Source organism: Podarcis bocagei (assembly GCF_964188305.1).
Source record: "Podarcis bocagei genome assembly, chromosome: 8".
Lineage (NCBI taxonomy): Eukaryota > Metazoa > Chordata > Lepidosauria > Squamata > Lacertidae > Podarcis > Podarcis bocagei.
In genome coordinates this window covers 32212941-32236202 of record NC_138133.1, presented here as the reverse complement: position 1 = coordinate 32236202, position 23262 = coordinate 32212941, and the positions used below count along the sequence as shown (strand labels likewise).

Sequence of the window (23262 nt, the reverse complement as noted above, 5' to 3'; positions counted from 1 at the left end):
CATAGTGGGTCCAACATCAACAAGGCAGTTGCTGCACGTGCTGTAAAGGGAATGAGGGACAGATGGGGATGGTCAACCTGGGAAGGTAGACCATCAAGGAGAAGAAAAACACTGATCCTAAATCTCTGCTACCATGTGGACTATCTGTGGGAGAAGAAACAGCTAAGGAGTAAACACTACAAAAATCCAGAGTGGAGTCCCTAAGATGGTTGAATGATGCCTTCTATGCCTCCTTCCAGCAGCTCCTGCAGCCAACCTGGTGCCAAAAGTCTTGCTCAGCTTTTCTTTGAGGCTTTCAGTGTGGCTTGTCTTGTCATATGGGCAGCCCAATACCTCCATACACACTGCACAGGCCTGCACCTTGAGGAGGACACTTTGGTGCGGCTAACACAATGTTCTGACTTCACCCCTGGAGGCACACTCCATTGCCTCTCAAGACAGATGGATGCCAACAACAGCCAACAACAAATGGCATAGAAAACTTTGTCTGCTTATTGGTATCATTTATTATTCCTACAATCCCTGTTTATAAAACCCAAGAAAAGGTTATTTTTTTAAATAAAAAGCTATGTGAGGACAAAGGGACTAGTGATTTTATTTTATTAGCTAAGGACTACCAACGTTTTTATGTACACACAAGGTCCCAGACTGCCACACCTCCTACCAAGTGTTTCTGCAGCGACACTTTTGCAAAATATGTTAACCTTTGTCCTGCATTCTTACACATTAACAATTAACCTCAAAATAGAGCTCAACATCACAGTTCAAAGGCTCTATTCTTGAAATACAGTCAAGTGATTTTTAGGATGTTAAACATTAAACAGCATGAATAATTCTGCAACACAGATTCTGTTTTCCTTTCCAAAAGTCATTCAAGTTGCACCTTAAACATTATAATAAGAGCTGGTAACACAGAGACTAACAGCACAATCTTAACTATGTCTACTCAAAACTAAGACCTTTTGAATTCAAAGGGGCTTCCTCCAAGATAAGACCAGTTAGGATTGCAGCCAAAATTAGATTTCAGGAAGTCCTCAAGTTGAATCTCACCTCTATCTACTATATACTTACTATGTGCTTTAAGGAGGATACTCTCAGCTTCAGTCCCTAGGACTGATTTATCTTAACATATTATTGTAAGAATTTAAAATATTGTGATACGTATGAAGCACTGTGAACCCTCTAAAGCACTCTATACATTATGTGCTTTATATGAGAATTGCATACCATCAAGAGAAAAGGAGGGGTTTTTAAGGTAGTTCCTGCAGCTTCGACCCTCAAAATAGCAGCAGCTTTTTTGCACTAATAATGGCATTTTACACATAAAACTGCCTCAAGTTTTCCAAGAGAAAAACATTTTCCCCAAGAGAAAAAATATTTTAAATATTTTAAAGAAATATACCTGTTGAGGGTGTTCCTAAGAGAGGCTGCTGTCCAGGAAAAGGCCCTAGTACCACTCACCTAACCTTAGAAAGCGGTGGTAGACTGAGAAAGGCCTCAAACTATGATCTGAGTGAACAAACAAGTTGGGAAAGGAGGAAAGGGTCCTTTCGATATCCTAGTCCCAAGGCCATCTAGTGCTCTATATGTCAAACTAACATTCTGAATTGCACCTGGAGGCAAACAGGATGTCAGTGCAGATGTTTCAGCACGAGGGAAGTATATTCTCTTTCCCACAAGAAACAGGTCACTGTATAATCCTGTGGAACACAATTCAGTCCCAATAAGTATCACATTCTTATAAAGACATAAAAAGAAGCTGAGATGACTGAGGGAAAGTTCATTTTCACCTCTCTTCTTCAATGCACACAAAGATTATTGTCAAAAGCTATCACTTGTAACAGCTGGAGCTAAACTTATAAGGATTTTGTTATGAGGATAATTGAGTAGCCCACAATTATGATTTGCCTAACAACAGATTAATAGCTGGTGTTTAGTAAACTAGGTTTTTCTTGGCAAAATAAGAGCTACCATTGCCAGGCTGCCGGTGCTTCAGTCTACAGTGAACACACGACTACGTTCAGAACTCTAAACCAATAGTGGACAACATTTTCAGTCTGAGGGCCACCTGCCCGCAATGGTCATGACCAAAGTTTCTCCTGAACTTTCACCTATGTGCATCCCCACATACAACCCACACATACCACATATGCAGAAACATGCACTCTCCACATATGCAGACCATACATACACTCAGACATGGCATGCTCTCTCACACACACATACTCACCTGGACACTCACCACAAGCATCTCTCTCAGGGGTTTTCCTTCCCATTGCAACATGGAATTATATAACTGAACCTCTCCTCCCATACCAGCAACGCAATGCGAAGGGAGATGAAAGCTGACTGGCAGCTTGAAAGGATTCGGCAAGCTTCACCAGGCTAGCAGGCCACAGGTGTACCACATCTACCCTAAACTGTGATGACTACTAACTAAGGCTAGTTGAAACAAGCCAGCTTCAATACCTATGGTTTGAAATGGCTCATTACTACTATACATGGCAAACTGTGGTTAATGTAAAATAGAAGCGAAAGCTTTCATATCTCACATCATAGTTATGGTGGCAGTGGGGGGGGGGGCGGGGGCGGAGCAAGAGAGGAGAAGGACTCGAGCCCAAGGCTCAATACAGTTAATTCTTGCTAACAAACCAGCCCAATGAAAGGTAGAGGAGGAATCTCTGTTAATCTACTAGCTAAAGCACCAATATGACCCTCTGCATTATTCTTCTGAGCACACTAGCTGCTTAGCTATAATTATAAGGTTAGGTCATGCTCAGTTTCAGTAGATGCCATTCTGCGCACTATACTAAAACTTTGATTACAAAACAATCACATGGAAGTTTACATAAAGACAAGATCTTTACCTAACAGGCAACATTTTTAGTTTACACTGGACACATGAGTCAAATTCCACCTATTCTCATTCCTATCTACTAATAATCAAGAGATCAACAAGGCTCTACTAAAATCATAACATGCCATTTCTTGGGTGGTGTGATGGGAAGCTGTATGCTTAACAAATAAATAAATCAGCATTAGAAGCAGTTACGAAGAAAGTGTAGCACAGGCTAAGTTCAATGTTATGTAAATTTTGGGAAACTACACATAGACCCAAAACTGATGTGACCACATTAATTCACTTGAAGCCACAATTAGTGGTTTTTGTTGTGAAGGCTAAAGGTTGACTCCCATGCCTGGCAAGTAGGCAAAACTCATGCCTACTCACAAGGCAGCACAAAAATACAATCTACAGTTTCATGCAGGAGAAAGAAGCCCTTCAAGTACGGATGGCCCCAAACCTGACAGCCAATGGTCAGGAGTGATGGGAGCTGGAGTCAAGGTTCCCTGGAGGACTACAGGTTCCCTAACCATGCCTTAGAATGTCAATCAAGGTAGCCAGAACGGGCTCTGCTCCTGCTATATTAACCAAAGTTAAACCACAAGAAGCAGCATATAATTAAAATAGTGGTCAGAGATAAAATGATGCTATTCTATTGCGGAAACTAAGTAGGTTGGCCCTGTAAGTTATCTCATTGGGTTATAATGTGAAAACCATAACTGCAGGCTGCTATGAGGACTTATTATTATTATTGGAGAAAAATTGTAATGCACGAAGTGCTTTTGTTTGTGATGGTGCTCATCGGTACAGAGTACTGTCACCTCTCTTTTTGTTGTTGCTGCCCATAGCAACCACAACACTTGGAAGATATGAGTACCTGCATCTCATTGTTCACCAAAAATAGCACCAAGTAAGTACACACATATTGTAAGTGAACAAGCAAGCAAGACTACAGGGTTTTATTCAAGGCAATGACTACATGGATTAGATGCTACTTCTACAGTTCAACTCTATCAGTCCTACTGTATAATACTGCAAAAAGGTATTCCGTATGTTCTAAATAGACCCCACCCTGTTTTGCACAGTCAAGTTACAGTTCTAGATTATAAGGGGTCTCTCTGAAACAACGACTGTTCACCTACAAATGCAACATATTTTCTTTTCCAAGAGAGCAACTTACTTAATTGAGTTTCTAAAGTGGTCTTCAGCAGGGCTTTTAACAGTACAGCTGTTCAGGAGCCACAGATCAGCTTCTGCAGCATTGTCTGGAAGACAGAAATATATAATGAGTAATTAGAATTTGATCATGAGTCTTCCATAGGACTGGATTTAACCCTTTAACAAATGAAAACAGAAAAATATGAATATGACATTGTTCATAATAAGCATTAACAAATTTTTTCAAAAATAGGTTTCAGTGCAGGGAGGAGGTTTCATATACAACTATTTAAGGCTCATGAGATGGACAACCTGATCAATCAATACCGTATAGAGCAGGGATGAGGAACCTGACAGCAATGTTCTTTCACAGACAACCTACTGGGTGCCAGATGTCAGTGGTAGACAGAACAACAGATGTCACTCTGATTTTTGTATAGCAGGCTATATTCTGGTCACACAGATGTCAGAGGTTTCTACATACCCACTTCCACACCCACACACCTCTATCCATCTAAGCAAGCAAGAGCCATTATCACAGTTCACATTGCAGTCAGGCAAAAGAATGGAGAGAAAGCCCTGAGAGTTGGTTAGGAGAAGCTTGGATTCAGCCCTTGGCTCTAAGATCCCTCATATCTAGTATACGGCATTTCATTATCACATATCACACCTGTGTTTTCACCCATTTCTGTATACCAGATAACCCGTTCTTCTCATGTGCCAAATTCTGATTCTTCCTGAAGTGCATTCTCAGTGTCTAAATACAATTACCTTCTCTCTCACACTATTTCTACACACACATTGCAACACAAGGTTTAACTTCTGACAGTGCAATACCATAGCACAGAGAAGTATGGGTGAATATTCCAACCAGCCAATTAGCACCCACACACATGGCTGAAATGTTCAAATTCACCCATTTGTTCTCTACAAGAATAACAAATATTTTAAAGGTGTCTCTCATTCTAACTGTTGTTTTTAAAAGCATCACAGTTGTTGTTTTAACAAAGGTCAAGGAGACACAAGTGTGGCCATGTCAAAAACTCTAATAAAATGCAAGAATTTAGCTGTAGCTTCTTTTGTATATATTAGGTAAGTGGTAGTTTAATACTAAGGGTAGGTTCCTATTAAGAGCAGAACTGAAGAGCTGGCAGGAGCATGGCAGGTGTTTGAATACTAATGTATTAGGAGCAATCATTGGGTCAGTCACATCAAGTGAAGCTCCCCATGGATAAGTAGTGGGACCTTTGCTTTTAACCCATTTATAAAGGACCTGGCGATTGGGGGTAAACAGTGAGTGGGCAATGTTTGCCGATGCCACAAAATTAGTCAAGGTGACTAAAAATGGTTGTAAAGAGTCCAAAAGGATCTCTTTTAAAAGTGCCAAGTTATTGCTATTTAAGAAAATGAATGAAAATGGAACTGTGAATATTATAATATTGTTATATAAATCTATGGTGCAACCACATTAGGATTCCTGCTGCTTAATCTCAAAAAGGACACAGTTGAGCTCAAAAAGGTTTTTAAAAAGATGAAACCAAAATGATCAAGAGGCTGGAACTATTCCAGTATGAAGTAAGGTTACAACATTTGAAGATTTTTAGTTGGGGGGAAGGTGAGGAAGCGGGGACTAGAGGTATATAAATTAATGCATGATGTGAGAAAAGTGGATTGAGATCAGGAGAAAAACTTACTTCTGGGGCCATCCAATGAATCTAAATGTTGGAAGATTCAGACAGCCAAAATAAAGTACTCCTTCACACAGCAATTAAAATTATGGAATTTGTTCCCCCAAGATGATATTATTATTATTTATTATTATTATTATTATTATTATTATTATTATTATTATTATTATTATTATTCCTGACCACTCTGGGAGGCTTCCAACACCTACAAAAACATAATAAAACATCAACCATTAAAAACTTCCTATTATAGGACAGCCTTCAGACATCGTCTAAAAAGTTGTGTAGTTTGATGGGAGGGTGTTCCACAGGGTGGTCACCACTGTCAAGAAGGTCCTTTGCTTGGCTCCCTGTAACTTCACTTCTCGCATATAGCAATAGCCATCAACTTGGATGGCTTTAAAGGGGCATTGGATAAATTCATGGAGGATAAAGGTATGAAGAACTACTAGTTAGGATGGCTGTTTACTGCCTCTAGTGTCTGTGGAAATTTGCCTCTGAATACCAGCTACAGGAAATCACAAGTGGGGAGGTTGAGCTCGTATCCTGCTTGCTGGCTTGCCATAGGCATCTAGTTGGCCACTATGAAAGCAGAATGCTACACCAGATAGGGTCCTTGGCCTGAATCAACAGGGCTTTTCTTCCATGTTCTTCCATCATGCCTCACCCCTATAAAGTAATTTAATAATAATAATAATAATAATAATAATAATAATAATAATAATAATAATAATAATAATATTGAACATAGTGAGCAAAGTGTGTACTGTACACTGAATGCATGGTGGGACAGCTGGATTGTGGGTGGTGGGGAGTCAATTGAAAGAACTGGGTAAAAGATACAAATATCTTTTATTTTTGTATGGATGGCAATGTAATTAAAAGGACATTTGCCCATTTACAGGAGCAAGATGGCCAGGTTGTGTGGTTAGTTTTATCTGAACTTTAATCCTACACCATGCATATTTTTGGAATTCAACACCGGTGAGAAACTGAATAAGTGTTGTGTGTGCTTGTATATATTTGTGTATATATTTGTAGGAGTGCTAAAACATAATACATTTGTGCGCAATGATCCTGCACTGGAACTATTTTAATGTCAGCTCTTTTTGGATCAACTCACATATGTTGTTTTTAAGGATTAAGATGAACTGTTTAGCTGTTCAAAATTTCCCTTATGCTCCAGTCCTAAAAATATTTGCTACCACAAACTGCATTTCTGTAAACCAGATTGGATACAAGGAATCCAACAATAATACTAAATTAACACTGTTCAACTTACAAACAACTCAAAACAATGACTTTTAGCTTCAGTTTGCCTTCTCCAAGAAACAAATACTGTACAAACCGCAACATCTACCATGCATTTGTAAAACACCAACACCAAAGAAATTCAAAAGGTCATGGAAACTTCTGAACAATTTCAAAACACTAGGAGGTTCTGAAAAGCACAAATACTCACCATTATGCAATTAAGATACAGGGAAATTTGGTAAAACACTGAGTAAGCAATACAGATATCCACAAAAAGGATCAAAATATTTACACTTTGGTTTTCTAGCTAGCCCTTTCTGTTTATATCAATGTTCTTTTAAGAATATAGATACAGGCCTCCACCCTTAAGCAGAACTGTCTTAGCATCAGGGGCAAAGTGGGGATGTGTAAAGAGAAGTTGAACTTTTCTGACCTTGTTCAGGCAAAACAGACAGTAGAAATGAGTATGAAATGACTGAAATTTAACTTATGACAAGTATCTAGTGAAAACAGAGCCCACTGTAACCCTGTTTTCAATGAATTAAGACAATATGCAAAATGCTTAGATAATGTTAATACCTCTCCTTAATGTGCCATGGCTGTCTATTTTTAAGAAGTTTCTTTGCCAGTTTTGTTTCAATTATTAAGTTTGTTCATTTGTTATAGTGGGTCTGTGTATGTTTGTTTGCTGACAGGGGGAAGTATAATAGTGCAACAGCATGCTTTATTCAACAGGTAACTACTTCTGCTTTTGTATTCACATATTCTTGAAAACCTAATAAAAGTTACTTTTAAAGTAAGCGTTTTTGCTATAGGACACCTGATCCTTGGCAGCTGAACTGATTCGGGCATCATTTCCAGTTTTTAATCTCTTCTAGGTCATGGATGACCAGCTTCTCAGCTTCCAGAAAGGGCTAGAAGCCTATTTTACCACCCAAACTGGCCTCCTCAAAATGGGTCATGCATTATAATAGAGGTATCACCATCCTGCAGTGAAATCTGCACAGATACAGAGAATATACACCCATGAATCAAAAGGAGTATGGGAAAACTCAGATCACACCAAATGTATTATTATTATTATTATTATTATACAGAGATTTTCATGTGATTTGGCAAGCATAAACAGCTTACAACCTATTTCATGTTGTGCTACAAAAAAGAGCTCCTACTTTTTAAAACTTCAGATTTCATCTGACATGGCTCCTTTCTACTCCCATACAAGCTGACTTGCAGTTTTTAAAGTCTCCCACTGATTTCCATACATACGTTTTCACAAGAGCCAAGGTCAGCTTATAAACTAAAACATATTCTGTTCTAATACCTATTTCCCAGCCTATATTTCTGTAACTTTTGTCTGTATTATGTTGCACCCAGAGGCAATATATTGATTTCAAATGCCTTGCTTCCACTTATTTCCCCTGACATCTAATCCCACATGGAGTCTGGATTTAAGCTACATCTATCACTTTTAACAGAGAGAGGGCTAAAATATAGAAAACTTATCTGAGCCAGATATGTCCAAACACTTATTAAATTGTAGCTTCCAGCTAGTTATTGACTTTCACAGAATTACCTTCATACTTTATCCATTTGTTTCTGTATCTGTCTTCTGAAAACTCAGAGATACCAGCGCTGAAGGTTTCATACCCAGAAGTCACATTAAAGCCTTGCAGTGCTTAGCAGTTATCTCCCAGCCTAAGATATTAAGTGAATAGAATTGCTTGAGAAAGTTTCAAAATGAGTGCATCAGAAATTAAAACTAAGAGTACTCTTAATGGATGTCTTGTGGGTACAAAGCCTTCTAATAACAGACACCAATAAGCTTTTATTAAAGCTGTGAGCTGGTCCTCTCCACTCCCCCCCTGAGTAGTTTCATCTCTATCAGTCACGAAAGTTGGGTATGGAATAGCAACTATCAAAATAAATTGGGGGGCTGTGGGAATCATGCTCAGAAAAAGGATGGCTGAATTATATAGAAGTGTTTTAAGGCATGGAAATAGTCAGCTGCACTATGCAGGCCTTTGACTCTATAGTCTTTCCCCTCTTGCTTCCAGAGTCTTCTACTAAGGAGGCATGAGGTAAGAAACTGGAATCCCCTCACTTCTATTGCATTTTCATTGACCTTGGAAACCTGATGCAAGTTTACTTCCTTGAAAATATACAATATGTATGCCAATACTTCAAAAGTCCCAAATAGCTTCAGGTGGGGATGGGTATAAGAATAATGACAAATACCTGACAAGTGTACAGATCTTTTTGCTGATGTAAAAAACTAGCTTGTAAAGAAGTCATAGGGCAGCCCGCCCACCTCTTAATGAATGGCAAGAGGTATGTATTATCTATGATAGCACTCTCATCTCATCTTCCAATGCACTTTACCCAACTGTCAGGAACTGGCAGGCTGATGAGGAGTTGTGGGAGGCACTAGCTGGGGAACCCCCAATGAAAATCCCAGAGGAGGAGGGCTCAGAGCCTGGGGATTAGTGATGGGCTATACATCCAGGAGAGTTCAGAGTGGAGGAGTTTTTGGATGCTGAGAGGCAACAGAATTCAGTGAACAGGGAGAGCCTGTGACAGGGAGCAATTCTGACTCAAGAGGATGAAGCAGAGGAGGAGGGGGAAGAGGCTGCATGGACTCTGCCTCTCCTATTGTGACAAACTTCTTTTCCCCATTTGTCATGATGGTGGACTTCCTGGGATACTGACTGATCAGCGAGGTGGTGAGATGGATTCAGTGAAAGTTCAGAGCGTGGCATCTGGGCAGGTACTGAGGACCACGTCTCCAAGGATATGCAGAGTGTAGAGTGGAACAGAGATTAGAGATGCCTAGACACAGTTTGAGACTGCTTGGGAAACAACTGGCAGAAGAGAAGCCTTAGATGAGGTTGAAGGCGAGGACTGTCAGTCCTGGCAACTGCTCTATAAGGGCAAAAATAACTGGAAAGTGTTGCTGAGTTGTATGCTGTTTCTTTGAATAAAGAGTTAATTTCTCTGACAAACTCTGCTTCTTGCTTGCTGAGCCGCATCTGACTCCAGACCTGACACCACCTAGCTTACATTGTTTTGAATCATAATGCTTTTGTGCTTTAGAACAGTCTATTAGTGTCTTATTCAAGAGAACAACATAGCACCATTTTTGAAATATCAATAAATTATTTTGAAGGGGAAATAGTTCAGTTGGTAGAACATGAGACTCTTAATCTCAGGCTTATGGGTTCAAGGCCCACATTGGACAAAAGATTGCTGCATTGCAGGGGGTTGGACTAGATGACCCTTGTAGGCCATTCCAAATCTACAATCCTATGATTCTATGTAGAAAGTAAACAGTCCACTAGAGTTTGCCAGATGTACAAGGAGAAGACAAGAAAAGGCTTGGGGTGCATTTTCTGCTGTGTATAAAACAACTTCTACCACCAAGACTCAAAAAAAGTAGTTAACTACTGTGCTGGACTGCCATAGCTAGTCTGTCTCCACAGTCATATTAATCACACTAATACTGCATCTAAGTGACTTCTGCCAAGTCAAAGGTCACTGCATGAATTAATCAAATTAACAAACAAATAATTGAAATTAAGTAGACTCTTAAATATTCATCATCATTGGTCTGATCCATACAGGAAGACTTTCCCGCATGCATAGCCAGCACATTATGATCACATGGGGAAACAATAATTCACTGGGCTATACACTGTAAACTTTTGGGTTTGTTGCTATACTAAATGGAGTAAAAGAGATCAGAACCTGTGGAGGAAGTGTTGCCTACAAACTTTCTGTGTATCCCTGAATTAAACCAGACTGATGAATACTACAAGTCTTTTACTATCACCAATATTTAGAAGATCATCTGTGCCTCTGCCAACTTTTTCCTTTTGTTGCACCTCAAAATTAATCCCTATTGCTTAGGTTTATAAGACAACATCAGAGAGAACACATGACAGTACAAAGAGCAGCCAGGACAAAATACACTGGCAGACTAGATGTTCTTTTAAGTAGAAAGTCACTTGAGCATTGCAATGATCATGGGTGTTTTACTGCAGAATTCCTAAGCAGTGTAAAGCTATGGAGAAAAAGAAGAGGGAAGAAATATCCTTGGTGAAATTCCCCTGAAAGTATTCAAACTATAGGAGGGATCCATTAATTGCTTCATCTATCACAGTCTACCAGCAAAACAGCTGTAATAAACTGACAGCTACAGTTTTAAAAATATTGTAGTGGAAAAACAACTGCCCATGCAAAAACTTTCCTTTTATGTTGATTGCTAACTTTAATCTTACATCTTCAATTATCACAATTTAATTGTGTGTTTGTATATTTTGTATCTCCACCACCTTTGCAGCTGTTCTCTCACAGCACATGACTGGGGCGTTTATATTTATCTGTGTTCAAAGATCTAAACCAAAATAGAATATCAAGTCTTTACAAGTTAGCAACATGTAAACCTGCACCTCGAGAAAAAGGTATGCTTAAACCATTTTCTTGGAAAACTGTTTGAAAGCCTGGAGTGAACCCTAGTGGTCAATATCCAAATTTTTAGAGAAAGGAACAATTACATATATAGAATAATAAAACTGCTTCATCAAGTTAGGCACACATTTTGTTACTCAGTACTCCATTGGAGTATCACATTTTCCAACTGTTCTGAAGCCATGAGAGTTGGACATTTTTAAAAGCTTCCCCCACAACAATCACATATTTTAAAAGGACAGTTTCTTAGAAGTGTGTTGTTAACATTGCTATCTTTCTGGAACCAGATTAAGACTTTTTTATCCAAGCACTTCGAAGGTTTTTATGTTGTTGATGGTCTACTCACTTTGCTGCTGTTTTTACATGCCTTTATGTTGTAATTTTATGATTCATTACTGAATGACTTGTTTTGTGTACTTCACTTCACTGTGGTATCTGTACAGATGAAGGATAGATTATATTTTCCTATAAACATAAAAATGTAAGGCTGTCATCATGCGGAAGTTTTAAAACTAACACAGAGGTTAATATTGTTTAGCATCTTCAAACAGTGGACTTCTTTGATGGCTTATTATTTCACTTGCTAACATTTCACCAGAATAACTAACAAATGTTAATTTCTTGCTTCAATTCAACATTTACAACCTTTTATTTCTGTCCAAACCTTTCTGATTACAGTGGTACCTCAGGTTACATACACTTCAGGTTACATACGCTTCAGATTACAGACTCCGCTAACCCAGAAATAGTGCTTCAGGTTAAGAAATTCGCTTCAGGATGAGAACAGAAATCGTGCTCTGGCGGTTTGGCGGCAGCAGGAGGCCCCATTAGTTAAAGTAGTGCTTCAGGTTAAGAACAGTTTCAGGTTAAGAACGGACCTCCGGAACGAATTAAGTACCGTATTTTTCGCCCTATAGGGTGCACCGGCCCATAGGGTGCACCTAGTTTTTTTTTGGGGGGGGGATAAAGATATCTGCGGATATCTGCCCGAAGTCCGGGGCGCGCAGGCTTCGGGATGCAGGCTGCTATCTGCAAGCCTAGGGAGCCCGGCGGGAACTCCCGCGGGCTCCCAAGGCTTGTGGATAGCTTCCTGAAGCCTGCATTCGCCCCATAGGACGCACACACATTTCCCCTTCATTTTTGGAGGGGGAAAAGTGTGTCCTATAGGGCGAAAAATACGGTACTTAACCCAAGGTACCACTGTACTTTTTAAAGATATTGTGGGGGACAGCAATACTACATATGATGACATGCATGCCAATTCCAGGATTATCTTCTTCTGCACACACTGTACAGATAATGGACAGCTTGCCTCAGGATCTCCTCCTTGTTACTTCATGATCCTGCCCACCTCAATATCCCTACATACATTTCAGACATGTTAAACTGGTCGACCGGGATCGACAGGTAGATCCTGGGGTGTTCCTAGTCGATCGTAGGTGCTCCTGATCAATTGCGGGATTAAATAAAGGTGGCTAGGAAGGTTGTTGCTCCCCATCCCCGGTGCCAGGTCCCCCCGCTGCTGCAGCATATTAAGCTGTTCTCTGCAGGAAGCTCAAGTAAGCGTGATGCTAGCGAGAGTGGCAGCGCAGGTTAGGATCTAGGCAACCCTCCCTGGAAAAAGCTCAGCAGCTCTGAGCAACGCTTCCCCAAAAACGCTCAACAACTAAGGGCAACCCTCCCCAAAAGAAGCTCAACAACTCTGAGCAACACACCCCACGCACGCTCCTCCTCCCTCCAATGACAATGGGTAGAACACTTCCAGGTTTTTTTATACTGGGAGTAGATCGCAGTCTCTTGAGAGTTGGATGTGCCTGATATATTTAATTTAATGCATATGTTATTTTTATTAAAGTTGCCTTGACAAGAAAAATCTACCCTTTCCTGAAATTTCCAATAGCATTCAAGCTCAATTTTAAACTTTCAGAAATACTAGCATTTTGTGGAGGGAGGGGGGTGTCTATTTTTGACTGCCTCAATTTTTAGGAAGGTTGATGGAAAAAAGGGGGTATCTATATAAACAATTTTAAAACAAAACACCAGTTTTCTGGTTTCTCAGAAGCAAGACTGGCACAGATATGCTTTTGCAAGAAATGCACTGAGATCATGCACATAATTGGTTTCACAAACATAGGCCTTATTAACATCCAGATACTGTCAACACTGTGGCATTTCTCCTTTCATATCTACCACAACATAGCTAGAATGACATTCAGAGCTGCTGGCGAGGGTTATACTGCACTGGTTTTTAACAGGTACAGTTTCAGAAAATGCTGATCTCATCCACCACTGAGCTATCTGCTGCAAGTCACAAGAGTTCCGAGCAGTGGTTTAGGAATGCAAATGTTATAAACCAGTACAAAAGTCAATGAGACAAATTCCTCCCACACCTGTCTAATTCTTTATTGCAATATGATGTGCACAAATGCTATTATTTATGCTGAACAGGCAATAATCAAGGTAGGGTTCTCCACCACAGGGCACAAGACTTCTGCTTTAATAACAAATGGTACACTATCATATTGGAACATCTTTTAACAAGTTTAGTCCATGGAGCAGTCTCTAGGGTGCCACAGATTTGCAGCGCTTCCCTCTTAGATGCTTACTGGAGGTGAAGTTATGTGTTCAATAGATGCTCCATACTGTACTTAAGAGTAGTAGACAAATTTGTTCAGAAATGACAGCCATAACCCAGCCACTCTGGGTACCTGCCACCTGGGAAAGTGAGACCAGGCCACAGCATTATAGCCCTCTCTTGTACCCTCCATTTCCCCGTTTGAGTCACTTGCTGCCACCAGCAGCTCCTTATCAAACAGCTTCCCAAAGTTCAGGATATCTGTTCAAGTGGAATATCTAGCAAAGCAGAATAAAATATCTCATGCCCCCCCCCCCCCTGGGCAGAGCGATTCTGTGGATTCTGTCAATTTCCATTTTCATAAGCTCAAGATCGGGAAAAGTTTGATTAGCCCAATTGAGGGAAAGAGCTTAAAAGTATTGTTGATCAGGGAGTTCATTCCCAGATGAATATTTTGTCTAAAGCTCCATAAGTGAGGCACCACCACTTAAAAGGTCTGTTCTCGTGGTGACAACTTCCAAATGCCCTCAAAGGAGGCACATCAAGAAGGGCCTCAGATGAGGAACAAACTCCTTTTGGTTTGCTTGTACAAAATGCAATCCATTACACTTCAGTCCTCTCCATGTATGAAAAAAAGAATTTGTTATATACAAAGGAACCTGAATTTTCTGGTCCATATCAAAATATCAAAAAGAGAAAGAAATAATGCTATCCTTCCAACATTCTTGTTGATCAAAAAGAATAATGGAATGCAAATTAATATGATAAAACCCAAGTTAAGACTGTTTTAAAAGCAGACATTAAGTGGAAGAGAATGGCACAGGAACACATTACGGATTCTATATTTTTTTGCATAAAAAATTTAAGTGAGTACACACACACAAAACCCCAACCAACTAATTATTTGCATAAAACTTGGATTAGCTTGAAGCTCTTATTTCCATGGCCAAAATGTTATGGAATGTTTTGACTAAACACATCTCTTGTTCTTTATTTACAACAGGTTACCACTAGCATCTTCCAGTCACTTCTCAGTTCCCTCTACCTTTTTACTTCAATAGGTAAAAGCCCTGAACATGCTGACTAATCACTGATCCTAAGATGAAACACAGCCTCATTAACACTTTTAAACATCAATGAGCAAACAAATGAGGGGTTAATGATAATTATGGAGTTGTTATCGCTTACTAACGGCTTGGGCAAAACCTAATTTGTCTGCATTAAAATTTGCCTCATCAGACAATTAACAATGGGACTATTTTATCCTTCATGGGGCCAATCAGAAGCTGAAAATGTTGCGAGGGGTCACAGAATTCCCAGTCAGAATTCCCAGTCAGGAGCACAACAAATAGAATCTGGTCTTATATCACTACAGTATTCAGTTTTTAGTCTGGGCTTTTTATGTTTTTCAGATTACAGAAATATGGGGTGTACATGTTAAAAGGAAAGTGGGACAACCATTAATTCTCTCATACACCTATCAAATTATTTCTGTACAAGACTGGAGATAAGAAAAGAAACAAGAGTTATCTGTAGCATATCCAAAACATTGCCTGAGTCCAAAGATACCCTTATCTGAGTTTAAGTCCTCTTCCTAACTTAGCGGAAGAGCACTGTGCAAGAGCAGTCCATCTTCTCCCTTAGAATTCTCCTACCCTTTCACAAATATTCCCTCACTAAAAAAGTGAAGACATCGTCAATAGGTAACAACACGCAACCCATCTATAGATATCGATGGACATAGGCATAATGTGCCATAGCTCCAGTTACTTTGTGCAAAAATTTTGGCAGCAGTTTGCTGAACAGTACTAATGCGTGAACTCATGCTTTTAAAAAATTCAACCCATTGTTTTTATCTACAAGTACATGCACAGTGGGTTAGATGTTTTGCTCAGATCTAGTTATTTCCTAGTTATGGGAAGGGCCGTGGCTCACTAGCAAAGCCCATGCTCTGCATGCAAACGAGTTACAAATTCAATCCCTGGCATTTCCAAGCAGGGCTGAAAGAGACTCCTGCCAGAAATGCTGGAGAACGATTGCTTGTCTGTGTGCTGCTTTAGATGGAATAATAGCCTGACTAAGGCAGCTTCCTACGTTAATAGAAACGAACGACCTTTTCTCATTTCATAGATATGGAAAGGCACCAATCTTCTCTGTATCTATGGGTAGGCATGAGCTCACCATTTTATAAATGTTCTGGACAAATTCATATAAGTGAGAAAAATGGTTCCCCATGCCCCAAACACAGAATATACGAAACCTGATAAGCTTATAGATTCCATTTGGGGACTCTTCTTGGGACTTCTTTCAGCCATAATTTAGTTAGCAGACACTGTCCTAACCTTTTAAAGCTTTTCTCTGCCAAAGGACTACAAGCTTGCTTAAAAAAAGGAGAAGAAGAAAAAGATTGCTAGCTAGCAGACTATTCTATGGAAGCCAGGCTCCATGGTTTATACACCAGTTCCAGTAAATCCTGCCTGTGAGAAACCTGTTAAGATTCTCTAGCATGCTTCATTACCGAAGGCTGATACATTAATATGCCATAGTCTTATTGTATTCTGTTGACAGACAAGTAGAAACAGAACTCTACGCCCACTCAGTTACGCAACGTTACCTGGAAGTTTTAAAAATAAACTTGGTTACTAAATTACCTATCTGAATGCTGATAGGAACAGACTTATTGAGTCACATGCTATTGGGGTTTTTTTGTTTACTATTTAGAAGAAGAGGGCACCCAAGCTGAACTGCTTCCCCTTCTGCAAGGATCAATTTTATAAAGCTTGAGTGACAGATAAGTATCAACAAACTTTGCAAACTTGCACATCTGGCATAGTATTTCACAGACTATTTGCCTTGATTATTTCTCTCCAGGCAACTTTGCCTGCTGGTTGTAAGGTAGCAACAGTAAAATATACCCAGCTATTTATTCATGCCTATATCCAAGCATTTACAGTGGTACCTTGGTTTACGAACTTAATCTGTTCCAGAAGTCCATTGTTAAACCGAAACCGTTCTTAAACCAAGGCGTGTTTTCCCTAATGAGGCCTCCCACTGCCAGTGCCCTTCCACCGTTCAGATTCCATTCTTAGACCAAGGTAAAGTTTGCAAACCAGAACACTACTTCTGGTTTTGCAGAGTCCGTAAACTGAATAGTTCGTAAACTGGACTGTTTTTAAACCGAGGTACCACTGTAATAGAATAAAAAGTTACAATACAGAATAAGTTACACAACATTGTAAGTAATGATTCTGAAGAAGTACAGGAAAGTGACAAGGTATTGGGTGCAGAATTCAGCTTGTTGTTTTCCCACCGAAAAAGCCCTTATGGCTATGAATTCATGACTGACAATGTGTGGGCAACGCCAGATGAGGTTTCAGAAACCGAAGATGGCTGAATAAGATTTCCAGTGGGTAGAAAAGGTTTTGATTACCCTTAATAGTTCCTTGACACTTTCCACGATCTACAAAAGTAGATTAAAATTGTATTCTTAAAAACTGTGGCATAAATTATGACGAGTTGTGCAAATTTACACAATATAAAAAGGTGGCAGAATCCAGTTTTTCATACTATAGAACTTTCCTTCAACAAGGAATACAAACAGTCCAGATACTACATTAGTCAACAAAGCCAAATTTAGGATGCAAAACATTCCTTCAGACTGATCAATGGTATAAGTCCTATGACAGAAATAAAATATTAAAATTGCTAAGATTCAAAGTACCACCATCTAAACAATCTGGTTTATTTCTGGGATTATAGGGCAGGAACAGGTGTAAAATTCAGCTATGCTATTTTTCCTTGTCACAGAAAGTCATGTTTTGGTACAAGCAAGACAATTAAGCATGTGCAGGATATACTCCTCAAGACAGACTTTTTACCCATATGGTCTAATTATTTTCATGCAATTAGAAATGCCATTCCAGCTGAACTAACTGAAAAGGTTATTTAGCAATCTGGACAACAACAAAATGTTCAAACCAAATTTACATTTCATTTCAATTTATTAATAGACATATTGAGCAAAAGGAAAATTTTTTATCTGTAACTTTGTTACAATAGCTCCACAGGACCAATTTATGATTTGGGACCATATTTTTAAACATACTTTAATTGTCAATGTAAATTATGAAACAACCTTGTGTGCCCACCTCCCTTGAAACCTACATCTTCATTCATATAAATGTAAAATGTGTATATCAAAATATAATTCAATCTAATAGTAGTCAGTGGCTGTATGCCAGATGGTTGGCAGACAAAAAGCACCATAAAAAACCATCAGGAATCACTTATGCACTGTTTTAGTTCAGTGATGGAAAAAAGTGAAATACAAATCTTTTTTAAAAAGAAAGAAATCAAGGACTCCCTGGAAGAGGACAAATGTTTTAAAAAATTAAAGACTGTGGTTCTGTTTTGTGAGTTCATGCAGAAAAGAGGAGCAACACAGGCAGCTTAGTGAGCCAGTTAGTTGAGTCTCAGACATGGCCTGAATTCTGTTTGCCTGCTCAGGCAGCTATGTAAATATTCAAGAGCAAGCGCTTGAGGACATCAAGTGGCTGTTGCTTGCCTTAATATATTTCTCTGTCATTTCCTTATTTGGGGCCACACACTTTTGTTTGCCTGCATTCCAAGCCAGTCCCCCACCCCAATGACTTTCCTGCTGAACTCATGGGAAGATTGACCAGCTTGAAAAGAATATGCCAGATCTGTGCTCCGCCTTGTCAGGGTCCATACAGGTGCTCCAGCTTTCTGCATATCTCAGGGATCATAATTCTGTGTAGATCTCCAATGAAGCAAGCACCAATTCATGCAGAAGGCTCCATGTTCAAACTTTAGCATCTCAAGACTAAATTGGAAAGACCTCTGCTTGATATTCTGAAAAATCACTGCCAGAGTATACTATACTAAGCTAAATTGACCAATGTGTAACACTAGTATGATGCACTTTCTTTCTGCATTGCCTACTGGCACAAAAGGACGGGGCAACTTCCCATACAGATAATTAGAGAGGAGGGTTGCAGTGGGAATAAAACAGGAATTGGTTACCAAAGTTGCATCTAATTTGCTTTTTCCTACCACCAATCCATGTGATGTTGCAACTACATATACCCTGAAGCTGATTCCTTACTTGGAAGACATCCACATGCTAAGATTCTCAGCATTTTAACAACATCCACACACCACAGTGCAATTCTTTAGAAACCCTTTACACACCCTACACACATAACAATCTCTATCAAAATACACACTGAACTACCGTTTTGCCCAAACAAAACTGACTGTGGTCTCCTGTGCTGTCTGGAAAGCAAAATACCAAAGAAGCATGGGTCAGACTTTTCTTTGACAAGTTTATTTTTTGTTCATAGTGATTTATTAACAAAAAAATTAAATCTATCTATTTCATTTATCTTAGCTGCTCTTTCAACCAGAAAATTCTACTCAAGGTCAAAAGCCAAATGCTTTTTGGAGAGGGGATCTTGTATATTAAGACAAAGGCTAAAAAAAGAAGGCCGTGTTCTCCCCATAGAGTCAGTTTTCATGGACCTCAGCAGAATAAATGTATTCCCTATTTACTGCTGGCTTTCTGAGTACTTTATGGATAAAATATATAAGTATACAGGCAAAGAAATCAATAATGAAAGCTACAATGGGGAGAACCCATCATTATTGAAAGCAATATGGCTAAAAGGTATGGCAGCCAAATGGGTATTTCCAGCCAAGGAGATTATATCTCTCTGAAGTCAAAAGGTGGCTAGCGCCACCACAATCTGTGTGGGCTATCTGTGCGATATCTAGACACCCTCCGCAAAATAAATGCTATGCTGACCAAAGGTCTGGCCACAGCATGGCAATTTTTCTCTTCTCTCAAGAAAATCCTAGGTGAATGCTTTAAACAGTAGCTGACAAGCCATATAACAATTAATCATAAGCAGCAATGCAAGTAACAAGGGGAGGCCACTCAGAAATCCCTCTAAATTGAAAAGGGTGAGAGAAGAAGAAATGAACAAGGAATGTAGTGCATGCCCTGTGCCTTTTCTGTTCCTGCCATCAAGCATAAACTTCAAAAGATAATGTCCTTTGGAGGCTGCAGATGTTACATTTGGAAATATGCCATCCACCAAACACTTGTGTAACAGAAAGGTCAAACAGTCAGATCTGCTGAATACTTTTATTCTTTTTCAACCTTAAAATGTTGCTACAATACAAGGAAAAAACGTTGGTCATTTTCATCTTTGTTCTGTAAGCACTGACAAATCTCCAATTATGAACAAAAGTAGCTCCCTTATTTAGTTTTGGCCGGATTAAGCTCTGTTCACTAAGCAAGCAAAAACTATGCAAATTTCTTAACTGCAAGTATAGTGTGGTGTTATGCTACCCATAAGACAACATTTAACATGCAAAGTGCATGGAAACAGCCATGAACAGGTTTATCCTGGGAACAGGACTTGACAGATTTTCAACTGACAGCCTTTCAATTGCATGCAAGTTAATCCTTTTCATATCAGTATCTGTACTCCTGGCAACAGATAGCCAACTCATTATGCAAATTGTTTAAAGAATCCTGCCCTGTTTTTAAAATTCCAAGCTGCAGATTTGTATAAAATATTGAAAGTTTGCATAAGTCAGTTTGCATGGGTTGGGTCAAACAGAAACAATTATAACGGATGGCTCTGTCAGACCAAACATTCATTGCATGGAAAACATGCTTGACTTTGAAGGAGCAGGTGTTAAGTAGGGACAAGAGGAAGTTGTTATTGTATAGCCCTTGTTTGAATACAAGTTCTATGGCTACACAGGAAACAAATTTCTGGAGAGATTCCTGCAGTAGGTAAATGTTTTATATACCTACTGTACTTTCTTTTATATGATTCTCAGGGCCTCCCAATATATTCCTATCCATGCATTTCTGATTATGCCTGGTATAGTCATTTCTGTCCGTTTTTTGCTGGGCAGATGCTACATTTTCCCGACAGCTGGGTGATATTCAGTCACCTGCTAACACCTTCCAACTATCCACAAAGCTCTCTGTGTATACAGTTTGCAGTTAATTCTGTCTCTGCAGACACAGGCAAGCTGAACCAAAAGTTCTGGTGCTAAGGTAATATTTTACTAAGGCAGTTACTTGCAATCTCTTTCCAAAAAAACGTACCATCTGGATTTAGATTTTGCTGGCTCAGTAGTTAGAAATAACTGAAAATTTTCTGCATACATAATTTCCATTTGAAAGAGCAAATTATGGTAGCTGGAAAAAATGCTTGCTATATTTTTTTCCTCCTTATATGTTTAATTATTCCTCTTAATCTTGAGAGCTTTAATTATTTCTCCAGCCATGCAGAAGTGTAAAGATTGGAACAGCTACAAAAGAAGGTTCCAGGTAATGGTTTGGAGGTAAGGTAAAGGTAAAGGGACCCCTGACCATTAGGTCCAGTCGTGGCCAACTCTGGGGTTGCAACGCTCATCTCGCTTTATTGGCAGAGGGAGCCGGCGTACAGCTTCCAGGTCATGTGGCCAGCATGACTAAGCCACTTCTGGCAAACCAGAGCAGCGCACAGAAACGCTGTTTACCTTCCCGCCAGAGAGGTACCTATTTATCTACTTGCACTTTGACATGCTTTTCAACTGCTAGGTTGGCAGGAGCAGGGACCGAGCAACAGGAGCTCACCCCGTTGTGAGGATTCGAACCGCCGACCTTCTGATTGGCAAGTCCTAGGCTCTGTGGTTTAACCCACAGCGCCACCCGTGTCCCTCTTGGTTTGGAGGTACTACACCAATAACTCCTCCACTTCATAAAATCCTCATCCAACCAAAAGCAAAAAGTACTCCCCTCCTAAAAATATAAAAATGAGACCAAGCCCACATAAAGATTAATTATTCCTCATCTTTTGACAAAAGGTGAAGGGAATCCTCACAGCCAAATTAGTTAACTGCTTCTCAACTTTGATGCAAGTTATCCAACAGAAGCACACAGTGTACCAAGGAGGGAGAAGGAGCTAGCAATTATGCAGATCTTGCCCACAATAGGCCTTAATGCTGCCAAGGCACTAAGATTCTTAGTTACCTAAATCTGTAAAGTATATGGTATATAAGAGAACTGATTTGTAGAACCTGGAAGGGAGCAGGTCACTTAGGAACACTAGCCCACAATCAGGGAGTGGGGGTGGGCGGGGGAAGTCAGAAATTGATAAAACTTTTCTGAAACACATTTAGAGGAAGCCATTCAACAGACTGTTTATAAAAGTTTAGTTAGAAACTGGGGCTTATTACCTATTGCAGAATTCAGCCTCTATCAGAAGGTCTGAAAACATTCTGAGGACTGAGATGATTGATTTCTCTGTTGACTCAAGTATAATTAGTTCCTGCTTGGCAGGGGGTTGGACTCGATGGCCCTTGTGGTCTCTTCCAACTCTATGATTCTATGATTCTAGTTTGCTTTCCGAGAGATGCTATCAGCAACAGTTGAAGCACTTATACAGAATAGTACTGTCATTTTTTTATTTATGGAGGAACAGCAAGAGGAGTTGGGAATAGGTCAAGCAGGAAGAAACTAGTATGCTGATTTCTGTTGGGACTACAATTCTCAGAATCATGCGCTCAGTTTTGATGTTTGGGGCTGATGTGAGTTCAAGCCCAATGCCAACTTGTAGGGCCATAGGGTCCTGATTCAGACCCATGGTTGATTTGCCTAAAAGTACTCTTCTAAAAGTAAGTTCCTTCTTTTCCTCATACCTTTCCCATTTTACTTTTAAACATACGGCACACAGACCAAAAGAATATTCAGATTCCTTCGTTCCCATTACTCATAAGGATTTCCCTTGCCTTATGAACAGTAGAACAATGTGCTAGTTGGAGCATCTGCTTATTATGCAAAGCTCTTCTTAAAAAATATATCAGGTGACAATGGTTGTGTGGTTATAAAGAGTATCCTGAATTCTTCTATCAAATTCAAACTCACACAAACAAAAGGAAAACTGATCCAAGTTCTCTCATAATCAGATGGGCATAAAATAAACTCTCTTGCTTTGGAAGTGGTTTGGTCGTTCTAATCTTTTACTGACTGTTGTGGTTTTCCAAGTATCTGAAAACTTGAAAAGATCCAGCCTTTTGCCAATGCCTCTCAGCCGGCTCACTGCTGGTGTCTGTCTTCCTCCCTGTTCTCAGAAATACCTTTCAAGGAAGGAGGGGGAGTGAAACCAGTTAAAGGAAGGCCCCCCACATCCAAGACCCCTTGGTAAGCTCCTTCATTTCCTGGGCAGGATTCACCTGAGCCCCATCAGAAGAAG

General features: G+C 39.6%; 1 protein-coding gene across 4 annotated transcripts in view; it reads right to left on the bottom strand.

The window, feature by feature from the left end:
- CDKAL1 (CDKAL1 threonylcarbamoyladenosine tRNA methylthiotransferase) overlaps nt 1-23262 on the bottom strand; it is a 239059-nt gene that overhangs the window by 190854 nt on the left and 24943 nt on the right. For all 4 annotated transcript variants that reach the window (XM_081206418.1, XM_081206417.1, XM_081206419.1 and 1 more), the window contains one exon: nt 4023-4107. In XM_081206418.1, coding sequence (XP_081062544.1) covers nt 4023-4107 — 85 coding nt within the window. The remainder of the gene's footprint in view (nt 1-4022; nt 4108-23262) is intronic.